The sequence below is a fragment of the Pipistrellus kuhlii genome, unplaced genomic scaffold (assembly GCF_014108245.1).
Source record: "Pipistrellus kuhlii isolate mPipKuh1 unplaced genomic scaffold, mPipKuh1.p scaffold_m20_p_6, whole genome shotgun sequence".
NCBI lineage: Eukaryota > Metazoa > Chordata > Mammalia > Chiroptera > Vespertilionidae > Pipistrellus > Pipistrellus kuhlii.
In genome coordinates, this window is record NW_023425562.1 from 75,500,700 (window position 1) to 75,524,451 (window position 23,752).

Sequence of the window (23,752 nt, forward strand, 5' to 3'; positions counted from 1 at the left end):
AGCTTTAAAACTATGACTAATGATGTAATACTGCATACATGAAGCCATGAGCCAACAAACAGGATAATTAGGATCCAAGTGGTCTATGCTATTATATGGCTTTATATCAGATTGCAGTCTTTTGGGTTCCCTTTATTAGGTAAAAGACACATGCCTCCTCAATACTAGGAACTTCATCTAATGAGAAGTTGAACTTTAAGCATGTATTTAATAAGCCACTACTCTTATCAAGGCTTATAATGAGCTTTAATGATTTAAAAGTAATGACATCAACAGGCTCACTTCTGTGTGTGTGGCTATTCTGATTTTTGCACAGAACACACCTAATCACTGCTCTCTCTAAAAGACACCCGGAGCCGAAACCAGTTTGGCTCAGTGGATAGAGCGCTGGTCTGCACACAGAAAGGTCCCAGGTTCGATTCTGGTCCAGGGCAAGTACACTGGCTGTGGGCACATCCCCAGTGAGAAGCAGCTGGTTGATGTTTCTCTCTGATCAATGTTTCTAGCTCTCTGTCCCTCTCACTTCCTCTCTATAAAAAATCAATAAAATATATTTTAAAAATAAAAATAAATAAAAATAAAAGACACCCAGAACTCACCCTTCCTCTATTCCCCAGATGGTCTGGCGGCAATGAGGTGCTGCCACCCAATACTCTCTCTGTTGTGTTTTTCTTCATAGCTGGGTTCCCATGTGATGCTGTAAGTCTCATGTCATTAGAATGTATAAACATGAGGACAGTGCGTGGCATGCAATTGTTTGCTCAATCTAAAATGAACCACCCTTTAGTTGTGAAAGCACCTGCAGAGCTTTCAATAGGGGAACTCAGCCAAAAAACAAAGCCCCTACCTATCTCCACAACTCATGGAGCCATCCTGGATCTTCAATCGAAGTCATCATGCCTATGGCCTGTGAAGTCCACATTGGCCATTCTGTCTGCACAAAGATTCTGCAAGTGCCATTACTCTTTGCATTGTTGCTACATGGTAATCAGTGATCTTAATCAGATAACACATTCCTTTGTCTTGACGTGTGGAACAAAAGGGTACATCTGTCTTTTACACACCAAAATCTGCTTTCTAACCAATTTACATTTTAATTCTAGAGAGGCTTCATTTTCAATATTTGGTCTCTAATCTGTGATGTCTCCTCTATTTATTGTTTGGGGAGAAGTGGAAGATGGGGAAGATGAGTCCGTGGCTCATAAACACTCTTATTTTACCAAATAAAGACATTTTTTAAAAAATTCTCCTTCACTTTTGACCTTCTTAGTGTCTCTGAACTGCTATTTAAGACTTACAGTTACACTACAGGTACTAATTACCTTTAATGGTCAGCTCCTAATTTGTGTGAATTCTAGTGAATAAAAAATCAACATAATTTAATGGAAAAAGTAAATATCAAGTAATATAAAATATTAACAAATGCATGGGGTTTGGGCTTCAATGAAAATGAACAGGCATTTTATAGTTTTGATGATGATGAACATCTGGCAGGCTTTAATCATTTGGCATCGTCATATAAAATAGTTCATCTACTGCAGTGTTTCCCAAAGTGTGGTACGCGTACCCCCAGGGGTATGGGAAGAGTTTGGTGGGGGTACGTGTTGCACCGGAGTTTGGTGGGGATATGCACTGCACTGTGCTTAGCTGCGCCTAATTCTACGTCCTCATGAGTACAAGGGGTACTCGGCGTTACGAAAATTATAGAAGGGGTACACATATGTCAAAAGTTTGGGAAATACAACAGGTCTAATATTAAAACACATATACCACCCTCTTCCAAGAATAAACAAAAATAAAAAAAATCCAGGGACCCAAGAGGAGGCTTTGTACCAATTAAATAAGAAATTTTATTAAAAAAATAATGGTCAACACGGTAACTGAAAAGACTCTATATAAATAAGGCTTTAAACTTTTATGTAGACCATGCTGTAAGTATTTATATAATTGCAGAAAATTCCCAGAAGAGGTGCTATTCTCTGGAGCACATTGCCAGCGACAGCAATGTTTAGAATGAGTAGTGAATGTCACTTTGGGGGCCCAGAGGGCACCCTATGGACAGAATATTAGTATTAACATGGACAAGCACACTAACCTGAGCCCTGCCTTTAATGCTCTTTAAAAAGCAGTGTTTTTCAAGACGTGGAGGCTTCATTAGCATCTTCTAAGGAACTACAGTCTGCCCTTTTAGAGTCCCAGGACAAAAACAAGCCATTGTGCTCAACAACTGAGTGTCTACCAGGCACCAAGAGGTCACCAGTTTGATTCCCAATCAGGGCACACAGGTTGTGAGCTAAATCCCCAATATGGGGTATGCAGGAGGCAGTGGATCAATGATGTTTCTCTCTCATCGATGTGTCTTTCTTTCTATTCCTCAGGACCTTCCTCTCTCTCCCTTAAAAAAAAAAAAAAAAACAAAAAAAAAAAAAAAAAAAACAAACCACAACAAAACAAAACAATAAAAACACATTTAAAAATAAAACCATAAAGCAAGAAATTTAGGCAGTTATAAGTAGGAGAAATAAAAAAATTACAGGTTTTCACTCTACCTGAAACTTCCTGTTAAATCAGATGCTCCTGGTCTCAGCAAAATCTGAGTTATAAAATTGGCCCCACGGCTGTCAAATAAAACAATCAGATTTTCTTTATAAAATAGTTTATAAACAAGAGAAACATCCAAGAGTACTAAAAATACTTCCTAATTTCATAAATAAATGCAACACTATTTCACAAAAATATTAATTCTATAGAACAAATAAACTGTTAGTCAGTGCAAGGAGATCTGATGTTTTGGATTTTCAGAAAATAGAAACATTTGGAGGGAACCTGTAAAGCAATCACTTTTAAACTTTAGGTATGAATGATAGCAGGTTTTTAACTTGTGTATTTGTTAGCAGCCATTTAGAATTTCAAACATCTGTTAGCTAGCAAAAGATGAGAGATCTGGAGTTTCTTTTTCATATTCTAATAAGCACAAAGGGAGAGTGAGTGGTTTCAACTAAGTTATAGGTTTGCATAAAAATGGCGCTTAAAAAAAAAAAAAAGGAGAAGGTGTGTAAGTAAAAGAGGGCTTTGGTTTTTGGCAATCTCTGGAAATTATCCAAGGTTCAATCCGAGACTGTCTGAGTCTGCTTGGGCTGCTATAACAAAACACCAGTGTAGGTGGCTAAACAGATATTTCTCATGCTACTGGAGGCTAGCAAGTCCAAGGAAGTGAAACCTCTTCCTGGCTTACAATGCTGCCTTCTTGCAGTGCTCACTCAACAGGGAAGGGCAGGTCCAAGCTTTCCTCTTCTCTTCAGCACTAATCCTACCATGAATGCCCCACAGTGAGGACCCATTTACACCTAATTACCCCCCAGAGGCCCCACCTCCAAATATCAACACTTTCAGGGTAAGGTTCTCTAACATGAATTTTAGCAGACACACTGAGTCCATAACAATGACTTTAGGGCACTGCTTCAAACACCTCTAAGTATCAATCAAATACAAGCTATTACTGACAGCCATTAACATTTCAAAAAGATGTGTAAGGCCCTCTTGAAAAAAGTGACTTTTGTACTGCAGCTATTTTACTGTGCTCATATTTAAACACACACACACACACACACAAAACTTTTCTAGGGCAGCCTGGAGATAAGTTTCCACAGCCAATTTAACCACCAAGGCCATCTTATAGAAAGATGATTTTTATACAAATAACACGGGCCCAGCTGATGTAGCTCAGTGGTTGAGGTCACAGTTCAATTCCAGGTCATGGTACATGCCAGGCTGGGGAGTGGGGGAGGGGGTGGGAGAGAAGGGAAAGCATGCAGGAGGCAGCCATTGATGATTCTCTCTAATCACTGATGTCTCTCCCTTCCTCTCTATGAAATCAATAAAAACATATTTTTCAAAATATAACACAGGGCGCCCTAACTGGTTTGGCCCTGTGGATAGAGCGTCAGCTTGTAGACTCAAGGGTCCCAGGTTCGACTCTGGTCAAGGGCATGTACTTTGGTTGCTGCACATCCCCAGTGGGAAGTGTGCAGAAAGCAGCTGATCAATGTTTCTCTCTCATTGATGTTTCTAACTCTCTGTCTCCCTTCCTCTGTAAAAAAATCAATAAAATATATTTAAATATATATATTTAACACAGGGATATAGCTGGGATAATGGCTAACAAAAATACTCCCTTCCTCCAAATTTGTTTTAAAAGCAATAACAACAAAAATTCCAGGGCACAGTCCTCCCCTCCCCCAATATGTATGTAATCAAAGATATTTAAGTATATATATCTACATATTGTGTATATGTGTGTGTGTGTATCTGCATGTATTTAAGGTATGTATTTTTAAATAGGGGTCTGTTAAAGTGCAGCAAGAGTCAGACAGACTTGGGTTCAAATTCTGATTCTGGACCATATAAATGAGACCTTGCACAAGTGATAACAATCTTTCTCAGGAGTTTATAATTTAAGTCAGCTCAGACATGAACAACTAATGACATTTACAACTAAATGATTCAACTAAAAGCTGTAAACTGTCTCTGATTGGGACTCCCTAATTTTAAGAACAGTTTTAATGGACCGAAATCAGAGAGGCCTGAGAAATTATTATTGGTTTCAATCTTGTCTGCATATAGTCACTTGGGAAGTCTGCAGAAAATACTGATGCTTTGGCCCCACCTATGAGAGCTATTCAAACGGTTTGCATTGTGTGTGTGCACAAGAAAGGGAGTTGTGTGTAATTTTCTCCCTACATAATTTCAATATTTAGCAGGATTGAGAACTACTGTTTTATCCAACCCCTTCATTTCTCTGAAGATTGAGGCACTTACATGTTTTAAATGACTTGCCCAAGATTCACAGTTAAAAGGCAAACTTGAGATTAACAGAATCTTCAACAGGAATGAAGTAGATGATTAAAAAAAATAGTAATGGCCAAAAATTCTTTACGGGTCTTTCATTCTATTTCTGTACCTCTTGGGTAAGGGCTTGCCTTGACCAAGAATTAGTCCCAGAACCTAGGACTCAAGAAGCCTTATGGCTGCAGCCTTGGTAATGTTGGACAATGCCTTTAGGAAGCCATGTAAAGAAGCTGTATAGCTTTCCAGAAGGTGAGGGGCCACATGCAGACAACCACCACCATCAACTATTGGATGGATGAATGAGGCTACTTGGATCTTCTAGCATAGCTGCCTCTCCAGCTGAAGGAAGCTGCATGAATGAGCACAGGTGAAGCCAGCAGAGGACCCACCACCAGCCAATCCACAGAACCAGAAGAAATGATGTCGTCATTTTACATCACTAAGCTTTGGGATGGTCTGTTATACACCAATAGAAAACTGAAACGGTAGGTTTCATTTCCATTTTATGATGGGGAAAGTAAAGCTTAGGAAAACATGCAAGGTGACAGATAATTAAATGATACAGTCAGGATTTTAACCCAAGTCTGACTACAAAACCTCACTACTTTATGCTCCTTAAAAAAAGGTGAAATAATTAAGTGTCTTACTTAAAACGATAAAAATACATATGGAAAACTACCTTAATAGTCCTAAAATTTAGATGAAGGTTCAGAGAATATATTTGTGCTGAATCATACCATTTTTATCAAAGTTTCAAAGGTTTATGTTGATTTTTCCTTAGTGAAAAAGACCCCAAATAAAATAATCATAGGAAAAATTGTAGGTAAGAAGCTATCTAGAAATATTTATTGGAAATTAATACTCTGATCCCACAAATAACAAGGCAGTATGGTAATTTAACCTAAATACCTGTTATAAACATATTTATAGTAGTTACACTAAAAAACCAGTAATCATAGCACATGTATGTACCTGATTAATTTTCTTTTCAAATCCCAGCCATAAACACCTCCATTTCCTTTGTAGCGAGTTCCAGAGACAATGTCAAAATTACCTTCCTTTTGCTTCCTGTAGAACAAATAAATTAGCTGTCAATTAGAGAAAGCTACTGGGCTTTCAATAGTTATTTTCGAGTTACACAAACAGAACAATCAAGACTTGCATCTAGGAAAAACAATGCCAATTATTACTACTACTGAAAGATCTTTCAAAGTAAGCTTTTCAAACTTGATCCTTTTCTTCCTTCATTGATATTTAAAACAGTGCATTTGCTGACTGCACAATGTGAAACCATCCTAAAATGTAATAATAAAATTAAATTTACACAATCCCCCTGCATTTCTTTTCTTGTACCTGAAATAAATAATGCTAAAACAGCCTGACAACCTTCTAGATCTCTCTCTTTCTACAGAAAGACAACTCAAAGACAGGACTCCCTATAGTGTTTTATGTCACTTTTACAAATTTGGAATCCCAAAAAAGTATGTTTTGCAACTTGCTTTTTGTCAATTAATAATACAGATCATGGAATTATAGATATCCCTATAAAGTTGACAGAGAATTTCCCCATTCTTTTTTGTTGTTATTGTTAATCCTCACCCAGGGATATTTTTTCCATTGTTTTTTAGAAACTGGAAGGGAGGAAAGGATGGGGAGAGAAAGAGAGAAACATGTGAGAGAGACACATCAATTGGTTGCCTCCTGCACAGGTCCAACTAGGGCCAAGGATTAGGTACGTGCCCTTGACCAGGAATCAAATCCAAGACTCTTTGGTACCTGGGCTGATACTCTAACCACTGACTCCCATGGGCCAGGGTCTCCATTCTTGTTAATAGCTGCAAAAATATTTAACCCGTATACTCATATGATTGTTTCCATGATGGGTGCTCTGATTCCCAAGAGCATAAGCACAATAGACTACACAAAGTACAACATAATGGAATTGCTAAAATAATCCTAACAGATCTCACCATAGAAATTACTTTCCAAAAATGTAGCAACTCACTTCTTCCTGCAATATTTGAGTGTGCTCATTTTCTACAGTCTTATTTGTGCTAGATGTATTGCTGAATTAAGTTTTTAAGTTTAATAAACTAATGGGTAATAACATCATAGTTAATTATTTTATATTTTTATTGATTTCAGCGAGGAAGGTAGAGGGAGAGAAAAATAGAAACATCAGCCGAAACTGGTTTGGCTCAGTGGTAGAGCATCGGTCTGCGGACTGAAAGGTCCCAGGTTCAATTCCGGTCAGGGGCATGTACGTTGGTTGGGGGCACATCCCCAGTGGGGGTAGTGCAGGAGGTAGCTGGTCGGTGTTTCTCTCTCACTGACGTTTCTAGCTCTCTGTCTCTCTCCCTTCCTCTCTGTAAAAAATCAATTAAAAAAAAAAAAAAGAAATATCAATGATGATGCATGTCCCCCCACCTGGGTTGAGCCCGAAACCTGGGCATGTGCCTTGATTGGAAATCGAATCATGACCCTACAGGTTGAGAACCGCTAGTAGGGTTTGCCTAAGACCATCAGAAAACAGATATTTACATTATAATTCATAACAGCAGCAAAATTAATTATGATGTAGCAAAAAAAAAAAATAATTTTATGGTTGGGGGTCACCACACCATGAGGAACTGTATGAAAGGTTCATGGCATTAGGAAGATTGAGAACTACTGTCCTAGGGCAGTCGTCGGCAAACTGAGGCTCATAAGCCGCAGTTGCCGCTCTGTTGACTAATGAGTTTGATGACCACTGCTAGACTAAATGTTACCGTGTAGTTGGAAGCTGTGAGGATTAGGCAATTGTGGAATATTGTGTACAAAGAGGTAAAGGGTAGTATATGACAGTGGTTGGTAGTATATGACACTGTCCTAGGGTGACTATCTTCTTAGGTTTATTAGCCATTTGAATTTTTTTTATCAGTACATATGGCCTGTTTGCATCTTTCCTGTTTCCCACACCACTGTTCCTATCTCTTTATCAAGTCAAAGGAGCTTTGTGTATTGGAGATAAAAGCAGAGATGGTATCTCTGAGGTGATTCACTGACCACTAAGGAGCAGGCAAAGAGCACTGCAGGCAAAGGGAACATAGCATCCTGTGAGCACAGAAATGGAAGGAGTATGCCTGCAGTAGAAAAAGCAAAGGGGAGAGGCACAAGGTAAGTTCAGAAAGGGAGACGGGGACCAGATCACACAGCAGTTTGAGGGACAAAAACACACACAAACCTGTGGATTTTCCCGTGTTATATTTTATACTAAATTCTTGCCTAAAAATATTATGTAAAATATTCATGCTTAATATTAGCTGGTATGCCTATCTTGAGGAATTAGAAATGATTCCACATTTCACCATTTTGTAAAACATTTGTATTAGGATTGGGTTTTCTTTATACGTTTAAGTGGTTTCCTTCCATTTGTACTTTATAAAATTTTTATTAGAAATGGCTGGTGAATCTGATCAAATTATCATCTACAGACTTAATCACACTATTTTATTTTATTTTTTGTTAATGTTATAAATTATGTTGACGAATTCCTGAAGATGAACCACTCTAGCATTCCTGAATAAACCTTATTTGTTCATGGGGTTTCACCCTTATGATCTAGGGCTTAATTCCATTTAACAGGAAGTCACCTACTGGCTTTATATGTAGTCTGGAATAATCTAGATAAAAGAGAAATTATTTGTTGATCAGTTCTTCAGGGCTCCTAAAACACATCATTTAGTCACATACTATATACTCATGAGTCTCAAATCAATATGTTCGTTTTATTTTTGGTAGCTAACAAAATAGCATGTTCATTTTTCAATTAATAAAGAATGAAAAACAAAAATAAGTCTAAAATCAATATAAGATAAATGATTTGAATCGTGTATTTTTTTCAAATATTATAATTACCTACCTAATGAATTCAGGAATAAATTTTGGCTGAAATTTAGAAAGAATAAACAGTAAGTCAGTAAAACAGGCTAAGGCAATCATAAATCCACTAATAAAGAAATATGCCACTTACATGGTGTGAGAGATCAGCATCCATAATAATTATGTAATTTCCTGTGGCATGTTTCATTCCGTGTATATATGCAGTTCCTAAAAATGAAAATATTTACCTCCATTAAAGAAAATCACTGGAAATACTTATGTATACAACATCTGAGAAGTAATTGTTAACCACTGAAAAGCATACATTAGTCCTCTAAAGATGATCCTGATCTAGTATAATTATTTACTCTCAATAAGAAACATCTCTCAATTACATTCTTTGTCGTGAATTTACATTAGTCCATGGTACCATCTTCTAATGACCCCTTCTTATCAAGCTTCCCTGCTTCTGCTCTTCTCGTCGTTCCATTTCCATAAAAAGCTTCCCTTGTCAGTGTCTTCCACACTGTAGGAGGCCAGGTACAGTAGATCCCTGCTCTGGCATTTGGGGCCAAAGGCACAGCTAGCAAACACTTAACATCTTCAGACCTAAAAATTCCTCAGGGACTTGGCAGGTAAGATAACTGACTAGGAGCAGGATTTGGGGGTTTCTGCATTCTCTAGCCCCAAACTACCACTGTCTTGCTAGCAAAGCTGATCTCTTCTAACTTCTTGTTAAGAAGTGACTATCAAAGCTTTTTGGATATACCACTGACTGGTCAGTAATTCTTGGTTGCTTTCAATGGCAATATCCAGATTATTTCAATCCCAAACAACTTTCTGGATTCAGATATTCAGAACATTTAATGAAGCCAGTTAACTAATAGTTTTCAGAATAACATTCAATTTTGAAGATCTGTGTTTCTCCAGTTTTTCAGTAAAATTATACCAATTCTTTACATAAGCAATGATGACTAACAACAGAAATGAAGGCATTTAGATCTTCATCCCAGAATGACTGAGCTCATCTGAGATTTTAACTGTTTAAAAGCTAAGAAAGATTTCTGTTTTAATATATATATATATTTTTTATTGATTTTATACAGAGAGGAAGGGAGAGAGAGAGAGTTAGAAACATCGATGAGAGAGAGTCATCGATCAGCTGCCTTCTTGCACACCCCCTACTGGGGATATGCCCGCAACCAAGGTACATGCCCTTGACCGGAATCGAACCCGGGACTCTTCAGTCCCCAAGCCGATGCTCTATCCATTGAGCCAAACCGGTCCCGGGGAAAGATTTCTGTTTTAAAAGTAAGTACCTTTTTAAAACTTATGACTTAAAGAAATGTTCAAAGGTTTATAGCTAAGGCAGTGTGCTGGTGCAATATTTTTGCCCTCAGATCCCTTATTTGGCCTTTCTCTATATTCAAGTAACTTATTTCCCAGGTTGGCTTGTCAACTGGCTTCCCTTTGAGAGGCAGAGGAGAGAAGGGAAAGGTCAAGTGGCCTCCCTCTCTCACTCTGCCTCCCTGCACGGACTGCACATCCTCAATGACTCCAACTCCAGTCGGGTATCACCGACTTCATCGTTCTAGCTTCCTCTGGGCAGCCTGGGTTGCTGCTCCATCTTGGTGGTAGGAACCTCCAGCTATTACTAATTCCCGAGTAGCTTCACTATTCCATTTGGCTCCTCAGCAACTCCTTCACCTGTGTAACCAGGTTCTCTGTATTTAATTCACTATATTGAAAGACTTGTGGTGGTACTGTTTTCCCATGTGGACCTTGACTGATACAGGCAACTCAAACCATTTAAATGTCATTAAGATCATTAAAAATCATTACAGGGAGTTACTGTATTGTGGCCATATTCCAAACAAATACACACTGAACAATCTGCCAAATCAAAAAGCAGGTGACGGGTGAGAGTTCTACTTACCTAGTCCCAACTTTTTCTCCCGTGGTCTTAGAAGCTGTAAGAATAAGAAAGAATACTTTTGACACAAATAATAAAAAAAACCTGACTACTAAAACCCCTTTTTTATTCATATAAGTTCTTCTCATTTTAACAGAAACATAGCTATATTTTATAGATCTTAGAGCAGAGTACACAACATTTTTTGCAAAAAAAAAAAAAAAAAAAAAAAAAAAGCATTTAGCAAAAAATCAAATAATGTAACAGCTTTTAAGGAAAAGCAACATTTTTTTTTTTTTTTCTCTCCCAATCCTCACAATAAAAGCCAAGTTTTATACTTTTTCTTTTTCTGATGTTTGGAAACAATGTGAACATTGTTTTATATCTGTCTCTTGATTTATCATTTTAAACAATGTCTATTGATTCCTTCCAAGGAAAACTGCAAGTCTAACTCACTTATTCAGTACCTTTTTGGAATATTTGGTAGCCAGATTTGTTTTTTTCAATTCTCTTTGTAATTTTAAATGCTGCTATCATTCTTCTTTGAACTTACCTTGACTTTACGCTTGGATGGCTCATCTCATTCTCTACTGGCCCAATGACAAAGAGGTTTTCTTACAGCCTGTCAATTACTTAATCCTTCTATATTTTGTGCTTCATATATAAACCCTGACTTAATTGCTTTTCATCTTATCTGAAAACTTTTTTAAAAAATATATTTTATTAATTTTTCACAGAGAGGAAGGGAGAGAAATAGAGAGCTAGAAACGTCAATGAGAGAGAAACATCGACCAGCTGCCTCTTGCAGACCCCTCACTGGGGATGTGCCCGCAACCAACGTACATGCCCCTGACCGGAATCGAACCTGGGACCCCTCAGTCCACAGATCGACGCTCCACCACTGAGCCAAACCGGTTTCGGCTTATCTGAAAACTTTTGAAAAGGTAGTATGCCAAGTTTTGGATGTTGTTCTAAGTTTCTTAGATACAGGGTTCAGGTAGACACACACCTGAGCACATCTTGTCCCTTGCTGCATCTGCCACTGTGAATCTCTAAACAAAGTGCTTTCAGTTCCAGTCACCCAGGATAGGTTAATTTTTTTTCTTACTACATGCATAGAGCTCTAGGTCTTGGGGAGGAACAAAGATAAATAAAATACATTCCTCCCCGATGAGCTCTTATACAGAGAACAAGACAGTCAGTCACCTATAATAATTACAATTCACTGAACAAAATCAAACAAGGTATGTCAGGTTTTATTTGATTTTTGTGACAGTTACTGAAAAATACTGAGCCCATCTGATCTTGGCCCTAAAAAAGCCAATCTTTTAAAGTTCACCGAGTAACCCCATATTTCAGCTGGAAAAACTCCGTTTCAGATAAAAAAATGATTTTGTCATTTATAAGTTTCAGATTGTTCAAAAGTTTATACTAACTATAAACCATGTTGCATATGATAGAATACTAAGGAGCAGTTAACAGAATTAGATCATTTGGTGACAAAAGATCTTCAAGATATAATCAAAAAGTAACTATGATACAGAAAGGTTGCATTCATATCTAAAAACAAATAAAAACACCAGCACAATACCTAGTTCTAAGATGTGGACACATACACATATATGTACAAAAAGGCAATACACACCAAAACTACTGACTGGTTTTCCTGGGGAAGAGACTGGGATGCAGATCAGGAAATGCACCTCAAAAACAACTTCAGTTTTATAGGTAATATTTATATTTTATACCAGGAATGTACTTGGTATTTCTTACATAAGAAAAGTACAGTTTCATGGTCAAGACAGGATCAGAGGCCATGGATGTTGACAACAGATTGGTCTTTTTTATTCTGTCTTTTTCCATGATTATATCTACTGCCTCGTCTTGATTTATAAGTAAAACCTAGACAACCTACAAAAATGTGTTTTGTAGTTTATCTAGGAATAATACAGAAAATATTGCTGTTATTTTTGGTGAAGAAAGTCAATTTTGTACAGTTTATTTCGACGTAAATAAAATGTGAATTTGTTTAAAAAAAAAAAGTACAAATTGCTTCATTTAATGTGCTTAACTTTTAGACTCTTAATTCTACTCCCTCCTTTTGACCTAATTAGCTGTGTAATCTGGGCAATAAAGGGCACAAGAGATCACCTGTTGGGGTCATGACAGCAAGCAGTGAATTCACAGGTTGCTAGGCACAGACTCTATGAAGTATACTTACAACACAACTGCTTATGAACTACTTCTTGTGATATTATAATTTGCTTGACAAAAAACATTTTGTAAAAGTTTTATCATAGCAAATTTTGATGACACTTCTAACTATACTATACTAGAATCAACAGTATTTGAGTGAACCTATGTTCCCATACTACTGAAATGAATGGGTTGAAGAGAAAAAATAAAAATACATCTTCAGCTAAGAAAGGTTAACTTTACTCTCCTCCCACTTTGCAATTCTTTACTCATCATTCAGGCTCATTGTTTCCCATTATTGGCCATGTGTAGTTCTTGTTTCATGAATTATCTGTTTTTGTACATTTGATTGGGGTACTGATATTTTGTTAGAGAAAATTTGGGGATGAACAAAATATTTTACTATAATAAATTAGTCAAATCTCTTAGTCCTATAGTTATGTTTCATGTTTTAAAAGTAATGAACATATCATATCTTATTGTACAGATGTAGATATGAACAAAAACCATCTCCATCTTTTTTTTATTTCTTGCTGTGGCCTTTGACCCAACCTCACTGTCCTTAAGCAGCATATCAAAGCTTAAGTCAATGATGATCTGTGTTCCTTAAAATGTAACCATTAATACTGTTATTAGTAATGGCCAGGAAGTCAAGCAAAATGACTATCAAACTGGTGACAGTAGCAACCACCAGTATAGCCCCTGGTGCTACTGCATTCTTTGTCCCTTTGTCTTTTTAAGCATTAGTACCTGAGTTACAGTAGCAGAGAAATTTGCACAAAACTGTTGGGCTGATCTGCCAGATTTTTTTATCTGATTTCAGGTTAGGGGAGGAAACAAAACTCACATATCAAACATGACAGAAGCATTCAAACATAGAAAGGTTGAAGCCCTCCACAATGTCAGATCTTGCTGCCCTGTAACAGTTCAGGACACGTTCTCTAGGTATTAGCTGGCTGTGGAATCTTGGGAAGTGAATTAACTTCTTGTCCGTTTCTTCAACTACAGAGTTTAAAAAAAAAAAAAAAAAAAAAAAAAAAGAGCCGAAACCGATTTGGCTCAGTGGATAGAGCATCAGCCTGCAGGCTGAAAGGTCCCAAGTTCGGTTCCAGTCAAGGGCAAGTACCTTGGTTGCGGTCACATCCCCAGTATGGGATGTGCAAGAGGCAGCTGATTGATGATTCTCTCTCATCGATGTTCTAACTCTCTATCCCTCTCTCTTCCTCTCTGTAAAAAATCAATAAAATATATTAAAAAAAAGAAAAGAAAATAAAAGAAACAATTTCCTTGGCTTTCTCCTGATGCATTCATTTCAACCAGGCTAGCTTGGACAAAGCATCTGGGCTGAACCACTTTATCTGAGAAAAATAACCATTTTTATCCATCTTTTCCCTCAACTAAACATTCATAAATCACTTAAAAGCAAATAAGTGCTACCCCTGGCAAGGCCTAACACTGAAAAAAATGTTCTAGTTTATATAATTGAAAGGTCATAAAATTATGAACAGGGAATTTCCCTGGTACAACATGGAAATTGTGATAGTAGAGGCTAATTTTCTTATGCACTTGAATTTTATTTTGTTGATGGAAAAAATGAAATGCTTTGAGGAATAATGTTGTTTTAGAATTTGTGAATGTCAATTTAATAGGCAATCCCTAAAATCGGTCAGTTAGACCTCAAGGCTGAGCTTCTATGATATATGCATTCAAAATATTGCCAGCTTGATGTTCCCAGATTAAAGAGCAGCACATAACTCAAAGTGTCTATATATAATGTGTGCATCAGTGGCCATGGCCCAGAACTTCGAAAAAAGAAACTGGGGAACTCTTGGCCAAACCTAAGAGCCTACCATCATCACTGGAAGTCACTGCTAGAAGCTGAAGATCTGTCAACTTGTTATCTCTTTCTGTACTCCTATACAACAGGAAATATTCAGAGAAGACTGGAGAGTGACAAATCTGTGAGTTGCTCCTCTGTGAGACAGACAGAAAGAATCTCTATTATAGGAAAGATTACCACATTTCTCTTAAACTCTCCCCACCGACAAAGATCTCCTCCAACTAAATAGAAATTATTTAGATTAGTTAAGAATATTTGAATCCAGTGACTATTTTTATGATACTGATGACCATTTCTTAAGATGTAAATAATCAATAAAGGTTCTCTAAGAGACTCCTTTATGTTTATGCCAATGGTTCTTTGTTGGGAAGAGGGGACAATTTTGCCCATAAGGGGACATCTGATAATATCCTGAGACATTTTTGACTACCACATTGGGAAGGAGGGTAGTAGCTACTAATATCTAGTGGTTATAGACCAGGAATGATGCTGAACATCCTACAGGACAGCCTCTCACAGCAAATAATTATTGGTCCCAGATGTCAATAGTGTCAAGATTGAGAAACTTTTACAACACCCAATGCCTACAATGTATTTTCTAAATCCAAGCCAGTGACAAAAAATAAAATTTATAAAGTCATTATAAAATGAACTCTCTGCCTAAGACATTCCCACAGAAGAACAGGCTTCAAGTTACAGTAGAAAAATCTAAAGTTTAAGACTCAGAAAGTCAATCTACTCCCACAAGACTGTTCTACAGATAAAAATAAAAATGCCAAGTACTCTGAAAAGCCATTCCTGTTACACATGAAAACAGTCACCTTTCTCAGTTATAAGCTTTTAGCTGCACGCAGTATTTTCTTGTGAAAGGATGAGAAGACCTAGAGAAAGGGAGCAAGAAAGATCAAGTCCCACATTACCAACTGCAACCTTGTTCTATAATATTCCTTGTCAATTCAGTGTCATGCTTTAATTTTGTCCTTCAAGAAAACTTATCTAAGAATCAGTCAAAAAAACAGAGTTCATCCAAAGACTATTTTGTTGTAAAACTACTGATCAGCATATCAAAAAGACGTAAAACCTCAAACACTATGAGTATGCATATAAATGCCAAAAAGTGTTTATCTTTTCAGTTTCTAGACAGATTAAACACTGTTCATCTCTCATCTTTCCCCTACAAAAACACAACTAATAAGATAGAAAAATATTCACACAACTTACAATTTTGTCTGATCCATAGATCTTCTCCAACTGTTCAGCAACTTCCCTTGTTCCATCTGGGCTCCCATCATCTATGATTATAATTTCATAGTTGATTCCACTAAAATAAGAAAATTAAATTTGTATTGTTTGAATACAGTATTATAATAAAAATAATTTTAAAATTACTAATTCTTAACCATTAGGGGAAACTTATTGCCATAGTAATCACTAAGGAAAACTTCAAATATCAAATGAAATGAAAAATACTCGTACTTCACTTCCAAAGTCAACATGTTGCTGAAGAATATTATTATAAAATCCTAAGATGTTAAACAGTTCTCTCACAGAAAACATTAAAAAAGCCAGTGAGCCTGGCAAGTGTGGGTCAATGGCTGAGTGTTGACCATGCACCAAGATGTCATGGGCTTGATTTCTGGTAGGGCACATGCCCAGGTTTCAGGCTCAATCCCCAGTGGGGAATGTGTGGGAGGCAGCCTACTGATATGTCTCTTTTATTGATGTTTCTAATCTTTCTACAAATAAAACAAAAACAAAACATATATTTTTAAAAACCAGTGATTTATATGTATATAATATATATGATATTATAGTATATCATATGAAGTTTTATTTACTTTGGCAATAGAATTGCAGGACCTTAATATCAAATAGTTTATTAACTATTTCAAAAGTATATTTAATAGATAGCTAAAATTAATTGCATAGCTCTGGGTGATTATTTAAAACTTAATCCCAAACGATTTTAAGAACATATCAGGAATAAATCCAACTTAATTTCACCCTTTAAAAAAACCTACTTCAGAATGGCAACATCATTTTTTACACCTCTATTTCAATAGTTGTACACATTATCCTACACTAGCAAATAAAAAGAAATAGCACAGAATAACAAAATATTTCAATATCCACCTTGGCCAACATGTTCAGTGGTTAGAGTGTTGGCCCACATAAAAATAAAAGTCTCATGTTTGATCCCTACCCCAGTCGGGGTGCTTGTAGGAGGCAACCAGTCAGTGTGTCTCTCCACACTGATGTCTCTCTCTCTCTCTCACCTCCCTCCTTCCTTTCCAACTCTCTCTGAAAAGCAATGGGGAAAAAATCTCCTCAGGTGAGGATTAACAAAAAGACTTTTTTTCAATACCCTTCAAAACTAACATCTTTCTGCTGCTCTCCACTGTCTTTATGGGATAGTTTCTATTCTGAAAACAAGCCAGCATAATATTTGGATGTACATGAAATCACTACCCCCTTTAAAAATCATTCTTTTTGTTAACTGTATTGGGAACTTAAGGGGAAAGAAAATGAGGCAATGCTAAACTTTCACACACAACATTCTGTTTCTTCTTGGTCCTACTTCAGATAATATGCAAGGAAGTCAACCAAAAAACACATTCCACTATTTAAAGCTTAAGAAATTCAGGCCCAGCAAACTTCCAGAAAGAAAACTCAGCCTTATAAATTCTTCAGGAGTAAAAAGTATCACTTCAGCTTCCAATGTGTTAAAACTTGGCCATGTGCTTACAAGCCCAAACAAGTAAAATGTTGATTCCAGCTGATGGGCTGAAAGATATACACTTCAAAGCAAATTCTCTTCTAGCCCACTTCAAAGCACCCACACCACCTGAGGGTGAGGGAGCTGAAAGGAATCAAGCTGAGCAAATATTAGTTAATATGACAGAATCGACAAGTTTCCTTCATTAAACTTCATTTTTAAAAAATGTTTTTATTGATTTGGCTGCCCTTTACACACTCCTACCAGGGGTGAGTGTCACCCACATTGATGTTTCAATGAAACCTAGGCATGTGCCCCGACTAGGAATCAAACCGAGGACCTTCTGGTACATGGGATCATGCTCAAACAACTGAACCACACTGGCCAGGGCTAAGTTTCATTTTGATTTTTAAAAAACCCATTCCGAGACAATTAAAATATAAACTGCACTACATAAAATATTTAAAAATAAGGCAAAATTATTGTATAATTAGAAGTCAAACAGGAACAAGATAATTCTCTAAATTGAAAAGCTTGTAGAAATCAAAATAAAAATAAAATTTAAAAAGAGGAAAAAGATGAATAAAAAATTTAAAGAACTATGTATGTGAAGAGTTATTTCATTCAAAGAAAAATAATTAAGATAGCAATGTTTATGATTATTTAACTGCTATGCTGTATACTTGAAACTAATACAAAATATTAAATGTAAACTGTAATTAAAAATAAAATTTTAAAAATAATAATATAGTGCAGCTGAAAAAAAGCACACACCCAGCAATGTTTTTCACCAAATATCATTTCCAATGAAGTAATAATACTCAGGTTGACTGGCTGTGGGAGAACAGGCACTCTCTGAAGAATGCTGGAGAGTCCTAAGCCAGTACAATCTCTTTTGACAGTAATTTGTCAATAACTATCCATTTTAAGCACATCTCTACCGATCCAGCAATATCACCGCAAAGACTTCATCCTGATGTACCAGCAAAAGTATGAGTGTTCGTTTATGCGTCATTTTTCAAAATGCTGGAAAATGTGACATGAACAAAGTCCCCATTCTCATTTGTAAATGTAAAGGAAATGTAATAAACACATATATTTATTATATCCATGTTCGTTGACATAACCCGCTTCAATAAAATATATAACACAGCCACATGGAATATTATTTCATTTTCAAAACAATTTGCTATGTCTGTATGTGCTGATATGAGAAAGATCTTCAAAGATTTCTGCAACATGGTACCAAAATGTGTAACATAAATGACGCTACTCTGTCATGATACCAGGAATTTCCAACCTTTAAGAAAATGTGTATAAACGCTTCCGAGCCCCCGGTTCTACCGACCACAGCAAACATCCAGAGTGGCCAGCCGAGCTGCCGCCCTCCTGCGCTCCCCGGAAAGGTGGTGCAGCCCCGCGGCCGCTCCCGACCCACACACACACCTCGCGCTTACGTAAGCACCGGGCCCGGGGGCGAGCCAGAGTGCCCGAGGAGACTCCGGTCCCGCCGCAGGGCCTGGCCACCCAGGCTCCGGGTCCCAGGGCGAGGCGTGAGGCCAGGCTGACAGCCTCGCGCCCACCGAGAGCGGCCAGCCCTGGAGAGAGAGAGGGACTGGGGGGCGGGGCGGGACCGGGGAGCGGACAGTCCACAGCAGAGGTAAAGGAGTGTCTGTCTCACAAGGGCAGGAAGGAGAACCGGGGCAGGGACGGAACCCCAGCGGGATCCACCTCTGCATCCCTCGAAGGGTGGCCTCCTCCCGGAGACTTCCCGCATCAGCCGGAGAGAGCAGGGCCGCCCGCGCGGCCAACTGCCGGCCACCAGCCCGGGAAGCCAGCTCATCCCCTCCGGGCGAGGGCCGCGCACGCTACCTCTCCGAGAAGCTCTTCACCAGCAGCCACACGATGAGCGGCAGGTTCTCGCGCTCGTTGTAGGTGGGCAACAGCACCGAATACTTGTCCGGTCCCGGGAAGCGCCCCTCCGGCTCCCGACGAGACCTCGGAGGAGTACGATTTGCTGTCTTGGAGGCCATGGCGGAACTCCGCGGGACGCCGGAAGCGGAATGACGTCAATGCGGCGCGGGCACGGCCCAGTCGGACCGCGCCAAATGCGGGAAGAGACGGCGGAGTCCGGGGAGGGGGCTGTGTGGTTGAGTACTAATTCTCCTAAAGAGTCAGAGCTGATGAATCTTTAAAACTGAATCTGAATGTTGTTTTAGGAAATAAATATTCATTTATCACCTTTTCCAAAGTTCCGTAAAGTTTTTTAGTTTATTCCAGTCTCCAGGAGACGACAAGCCGGAAACGGAAATGCCTTCAAGACAACTTCCGGAAGCGGCTGCCATGGCTTCCCGAGAGGAGGTTCTTGCCTTGCAGGCTGAAGTTGCCCAGCGCGAGGAGGAACTGAGTTCCCTGAAGCAGAGACTGGCGGCGGCTCTTCTGGCGGAGGACGATCCCGCGCCGCAGGCTCCGGTGTCGCCCCTGCCGCCGAAGGCCGCGCTGTCCCGCGATGAGATTCTGCGCTACAGCCGGCAGCTCGTGCTGCCCGAGCTCGGGGTGCACGGGCAGCTGCGGCTGGCCACCGCGTCCGTGCTAGTCGTGGGCTGCGGTGGGCTCGGCTGCCCGCTGGCGCAGTACCTGGCAGCGGCCGGCGTGGGCCGCCTGGGCCTTGTGGACTACGACGTGGTGGAAGTGAGCAACCTGCCCCGCCAAGTGCTGCACGGCGAGGCCCTGGCCGGCCAGGCCAAGGTCTTTTCCGCTGCAGCCTCGCTGCGCCGGCTCAATTCAGCCGTGGAGTGCGTGCCTTATGCCCAGGCTCTTACTCCAGCCACGGCCTTAGACCTAGTCCGCCGTTATGACGTGGTCGCTGACTGCTCCGACAACGTGCCCACCCGCTACCTTGTGAGCGACGCGTGTGTGCTGGCCGGCAGGCCTCTCGTGTCCGCCAGCGCCCTGCGCCTTGAGGGCCAACTCACAGTCTACCACTACGACGGCGGGCCTTGCTATCGCTGCCTGTTCCCCCAGCCACCTCCAGCGGAGACGGTCACCAACTGCGCGGATGGCGGGGTGCTCGGTGTTGTCACGGGCGTCCTGGGCTGCCTGCAGGCGCTGGAGGTGTTGAAGATCGCCGCAGGGATGGGCCCCTCGTACAGTGGCAGCCTGTTGCTCTTTGACGCCCTCGGAGGACATTTCCGCTGCATTCAGCTGCGGGGCCGCAGGCCGGATTGTGCAGCTTGTGGAGAACGGCCCACGGTGACCGACCTGCAGGACTATGAAGCCTTCTGTGGCTCCTCAGCCACGGATAAGTGCCGCTCCCTTCAGCTGCTGAGCCCCGAAGAGCGAGTCTCTGTCGCTGACTATAAGCGACTTCTGGATTCTGGGTCGCCCCACCTACTGCTGGACGTCAGGCCTCAAGTGGAAGTGGACATCTGTCGTTTGCCTCATGCTCTACACATCCCTTTGAAACATTTGGAAAGGGGGGATGGGGAGAGCCTGAAACTCTTAGGAGAAGCAATCCATAAAGGGAAGCAAGGCACACAGGAAGGAGCAGCCCTCCCGGTCTATGTGATTTGCAAACTGGGCAATGACTCCCAGAAAGCCGTGAAGATCCTGCAGTCCTTGACAGCAATCCCAGAGTTAGACTCTCTCACAGTTCAGGATGTTGTGGGGGGGCTCATGGCCTGGGCTGCCAAAATCGATGAAACGTTTCCTCAGTACTGAGGTGGCTGCTATCCATAGTCTGACCTGAGGAAAATGTGGATTGCCATGTTAACCTTAAAGATACATTTACTTCCATATTTCTCAGTAATGTACAAAGACTGGATTCTGCATCTGTGAATACATAGCTTTCTTTTTATAAGGGGCTTTTTTAATGGTAATTTATTGGTTATTACGTTGTTGAGGGTCTATAAAATTGTTTCTGATAACTGTCGTGTGTTTTCAGTACTTGGAGGGTGTCTTGAACATGTGAGATATATTGTAAGTGACAGGATTTCATGTTTTAATTTGCAGATCATTTGCCTGTCTTGCTTTTTTCCCACCTCCCCCAATCAAAAGACTCTAAATGGGTCTTTTTTAGGCCTGGAATTAAGTTGTTGTAAACTTAGTCTTACCGAATTGATTGCAGATGATATACTTAAGATGAGTTTATTGTTTACTAAAGGCATTCTTTGGGTCTTATTTCTACTTAAAATGATAGAATATATCCTACAGAACTAAGGGTTAAAGTGAAAATTGTCTTAATTATCTGGAAAGTGATCATTAAATATTTTGAATTCATATAAAAGTGAAGTATTTACAGGTTAGCAAGAAAAAAGGAAACTACCTTCATAGTATGTCAGTTTCTCTTACAAGTTGCTGATTTTTAAAGTTAGCTTCAGGGTCCACCCTATGTTGTACACATAACATTTTCTAAACTGTATACTATTGTTTGGCTTGCTTTGGATTCTTCAAGTCCAAAATCCAAACTTCTGCCCTTTCCCATCCAGTCTGTTATTTTTATTGTTGGCTTCCCTGTATGGTCAGGACCCCAAATACAATACTGAATTAAGGTGGAATAGTGAACATTCTTATATCAGGCTCAGATGAAAAACTGATGATTTGATCAGTATTACTTATTATTGCTTTACTATAAATAACCTACATCAAATTAATGACATTTTTTCTGTTTATAGTTTGCTAAGAGTTTTGCCTGAATTTTATCAGATGCATTTATTAAGATTATGTGTTTCTTTCTTCTCCTATTCATATAGTGAATTACATTGATACTTTTATTGTAGAAAAGAATTATAAAAAATACACCCTTCCAGAAGTTTCCAACAGTATTGTCAACCACCTTCACATGCTTGCAACAGATCCCAGAATCTTCCCACTCCTGCATGACTAAAACTTTGCACCCACCAAAGAACTCCTCCCTTTCCCCTTTAACTTGCCTTTTCTATCTTGATTTAGTTTGTTTTATTCCAGCATTTTATAGTAGTACAAAATGTAGGTGGTTCTGATTTTTAAACATTTCCATGAAATGGCAGGTACTCTTCCCAATTTCCAATATCTGCAACAAAACTGAAAGGGAACATTTGGTATGTGAATATATATTAGTGACAAATTGAAGAAGAAATGCCTTGTCAAAGGGGGCCCCTACTCGCCAACTGACTCTGGCATATAAACCTACCTGTAATTTATAGTCATGAATGTGAAATCTTTGTATCTCTGGCTACAAATGTTTTAGAAAATGAAAAAGCATTGCGGACAGACAAAACCCTGTGTGTGTCAGATTTCCTTACCAGTTTGCAACCTCTGATAGGGACTCTTGTCCTATATAATGAAAGCCTAGGTGGCGTCATGCCCTCGAGCAACACCCTTGTGCAATATTGTCACGAGTTGCCCACACACACATGCAAAGCAGAGGCAGGGCCTGCTCTGCATGGTGAGGCCTGGAAGTCCTGCAGCTCTGTGTGGCACTGAGGAGCCGGGTCCCAGCAGAGGAGGTGGGTTGCGGCAGGGGAGGGCAGTTGTGCGTGATGAAGCTGGCAGGGGAGCAGTTAGGCCTCGATCAGGCCAGCAGGGAAGCCATTAGGGGGCGATCAGGCTGGCAGGCAGAAGCAGTTAAGGGCAATCAGGCAGGCAAGCAGTTAGGAGCCAGCAGTCCCGGATTGTGAGAGGGATGTCTGACTGCTAGTTTAACCCCCGAGGGGTCCCAGATTGGAAAGGATGTAGGCTGGATTAAGGGACACCCCCTCTGTGCATGAATTTCATGCACTGGGCCTCTGGTTTTATTATAAAAGGATGGCATTTAAAAGTCAAATTAAAAATGAGGATACTCATCACTTTTTAACTGAAGCTTATTTTTTGAATATGGGTGTTTAAAGTATAATAGGCCATTCTATGTTATAAAGATGGAGCAGGTTTCTTATAACTGCTTCTCCCAAGGAGTTGGGGAAATAAATGACTGAGATCTGGAGAGAACAAAGATCTCTGGGCCTATTGTCGTATCTTCTTATTCCCAGGACCAAAGCTGGTTCTGATACATATCAGGAAACAATCAACTGAATAGAGATAGAAAGTAATGTCTTAAAGTTAGGCAGATTTGGTAGTTCCTGCAAACCTGATTGTCATTGGAGACAGACCTGTACTTCTAGGAGCCGCGTCCAAAACCATGCACAGAACTGGCCTGAGACACTTGTGCTCTGCTGTCCTCTAAAATAAAGAGGAAACTTCCAGCCGAGCATCACTGATCTCACTTGACCTGGCCCCACTGCTCTCCTACACCATCCAGCCCAGAGGGCAGGAAGCAGGGTGGCTTTATACTGCACTAGAGGTCCAGTGCACGAAATTTGTGCACTGGGGTTGAGGGATCCCTCAGCCTGGCCTGCACCGTCTC

The 23,752-nt window shown here is 39.7% G+C and overlaps 2 protein-coding genes across 8 annotated transcripts in view; one reads left to right on the plus strand and one right to left on the minus strand.

Moving 5' to 3' along the window:
- The window catches only part of DPM1 (dolichyl-phosphate mannosyltransferase subunit 1, catalytic), a 63,048-nt gene extending 43,535 nt beyond the window's left edge, over positions 1 to 19,513 (minus strand). For 4 of the 7 annotated variants that reach the window (XM_045574342.1, XM_045574344.1, XM_045574346.1 and 1 more), the window contains exons 1-7: positions 19,246 to 19,406; positions 15,879 to 15,978; positions 10,646 to 10,679; positions 8,861 to 8,937; positions 8,750 to 8,775; positions 5,821 to 5,916; positions 2,550 to 2,618 (exon numbers count right to left, since the gene is read on the minus strand). In XM_045574342.1, the coding sequence (XP_045430298.1) occupies positions 2,550 to 2,618; positions 5,821 to 5,916; positions 8,750 to 8,775; positions 8,861 to 8,937; positions 10,646 to 10,679; positions 15,879 to 15,978; positions 19,246 to 19,406 (563 nt within the window). Of the gene's footprint in view, positions 1 to 2,549; positions 2,619 to 5,820; positions 5,917 to 8,749; positions 8,776 to 8,860; positions 8,938 to 10,645; positions 10,680 to 15,878; positions 15,979 to 19,245 lie in introns of all 7 variants that reach the window. The other 3 variants (XM_036419235.2, XM_036419234.2, XM_036419233.2) reach the window with 3 other exon arrangements.
- Positions 19,514 to 19,683: 170 nt separating this feature from the next.
- MOCS3 (molybdenum cofactor synthesis 3) lies at positions 19,684 to 21,419 on the plus strand. Its single transcript, XM_036419232.2, has one exon. It carries the CDS (start codon positions 19,684 to 19,686, stop codon positions 21,091 to 21,093), a length of 1,410 nt encoding a protein of 469 aa, XP_036275125.1. The 3' UTR covers positions 21,094 to 21,419.
- The last annotated feature ends 2,333 nt before the right edge of the window (positions 21,420 to 23,752 follow it).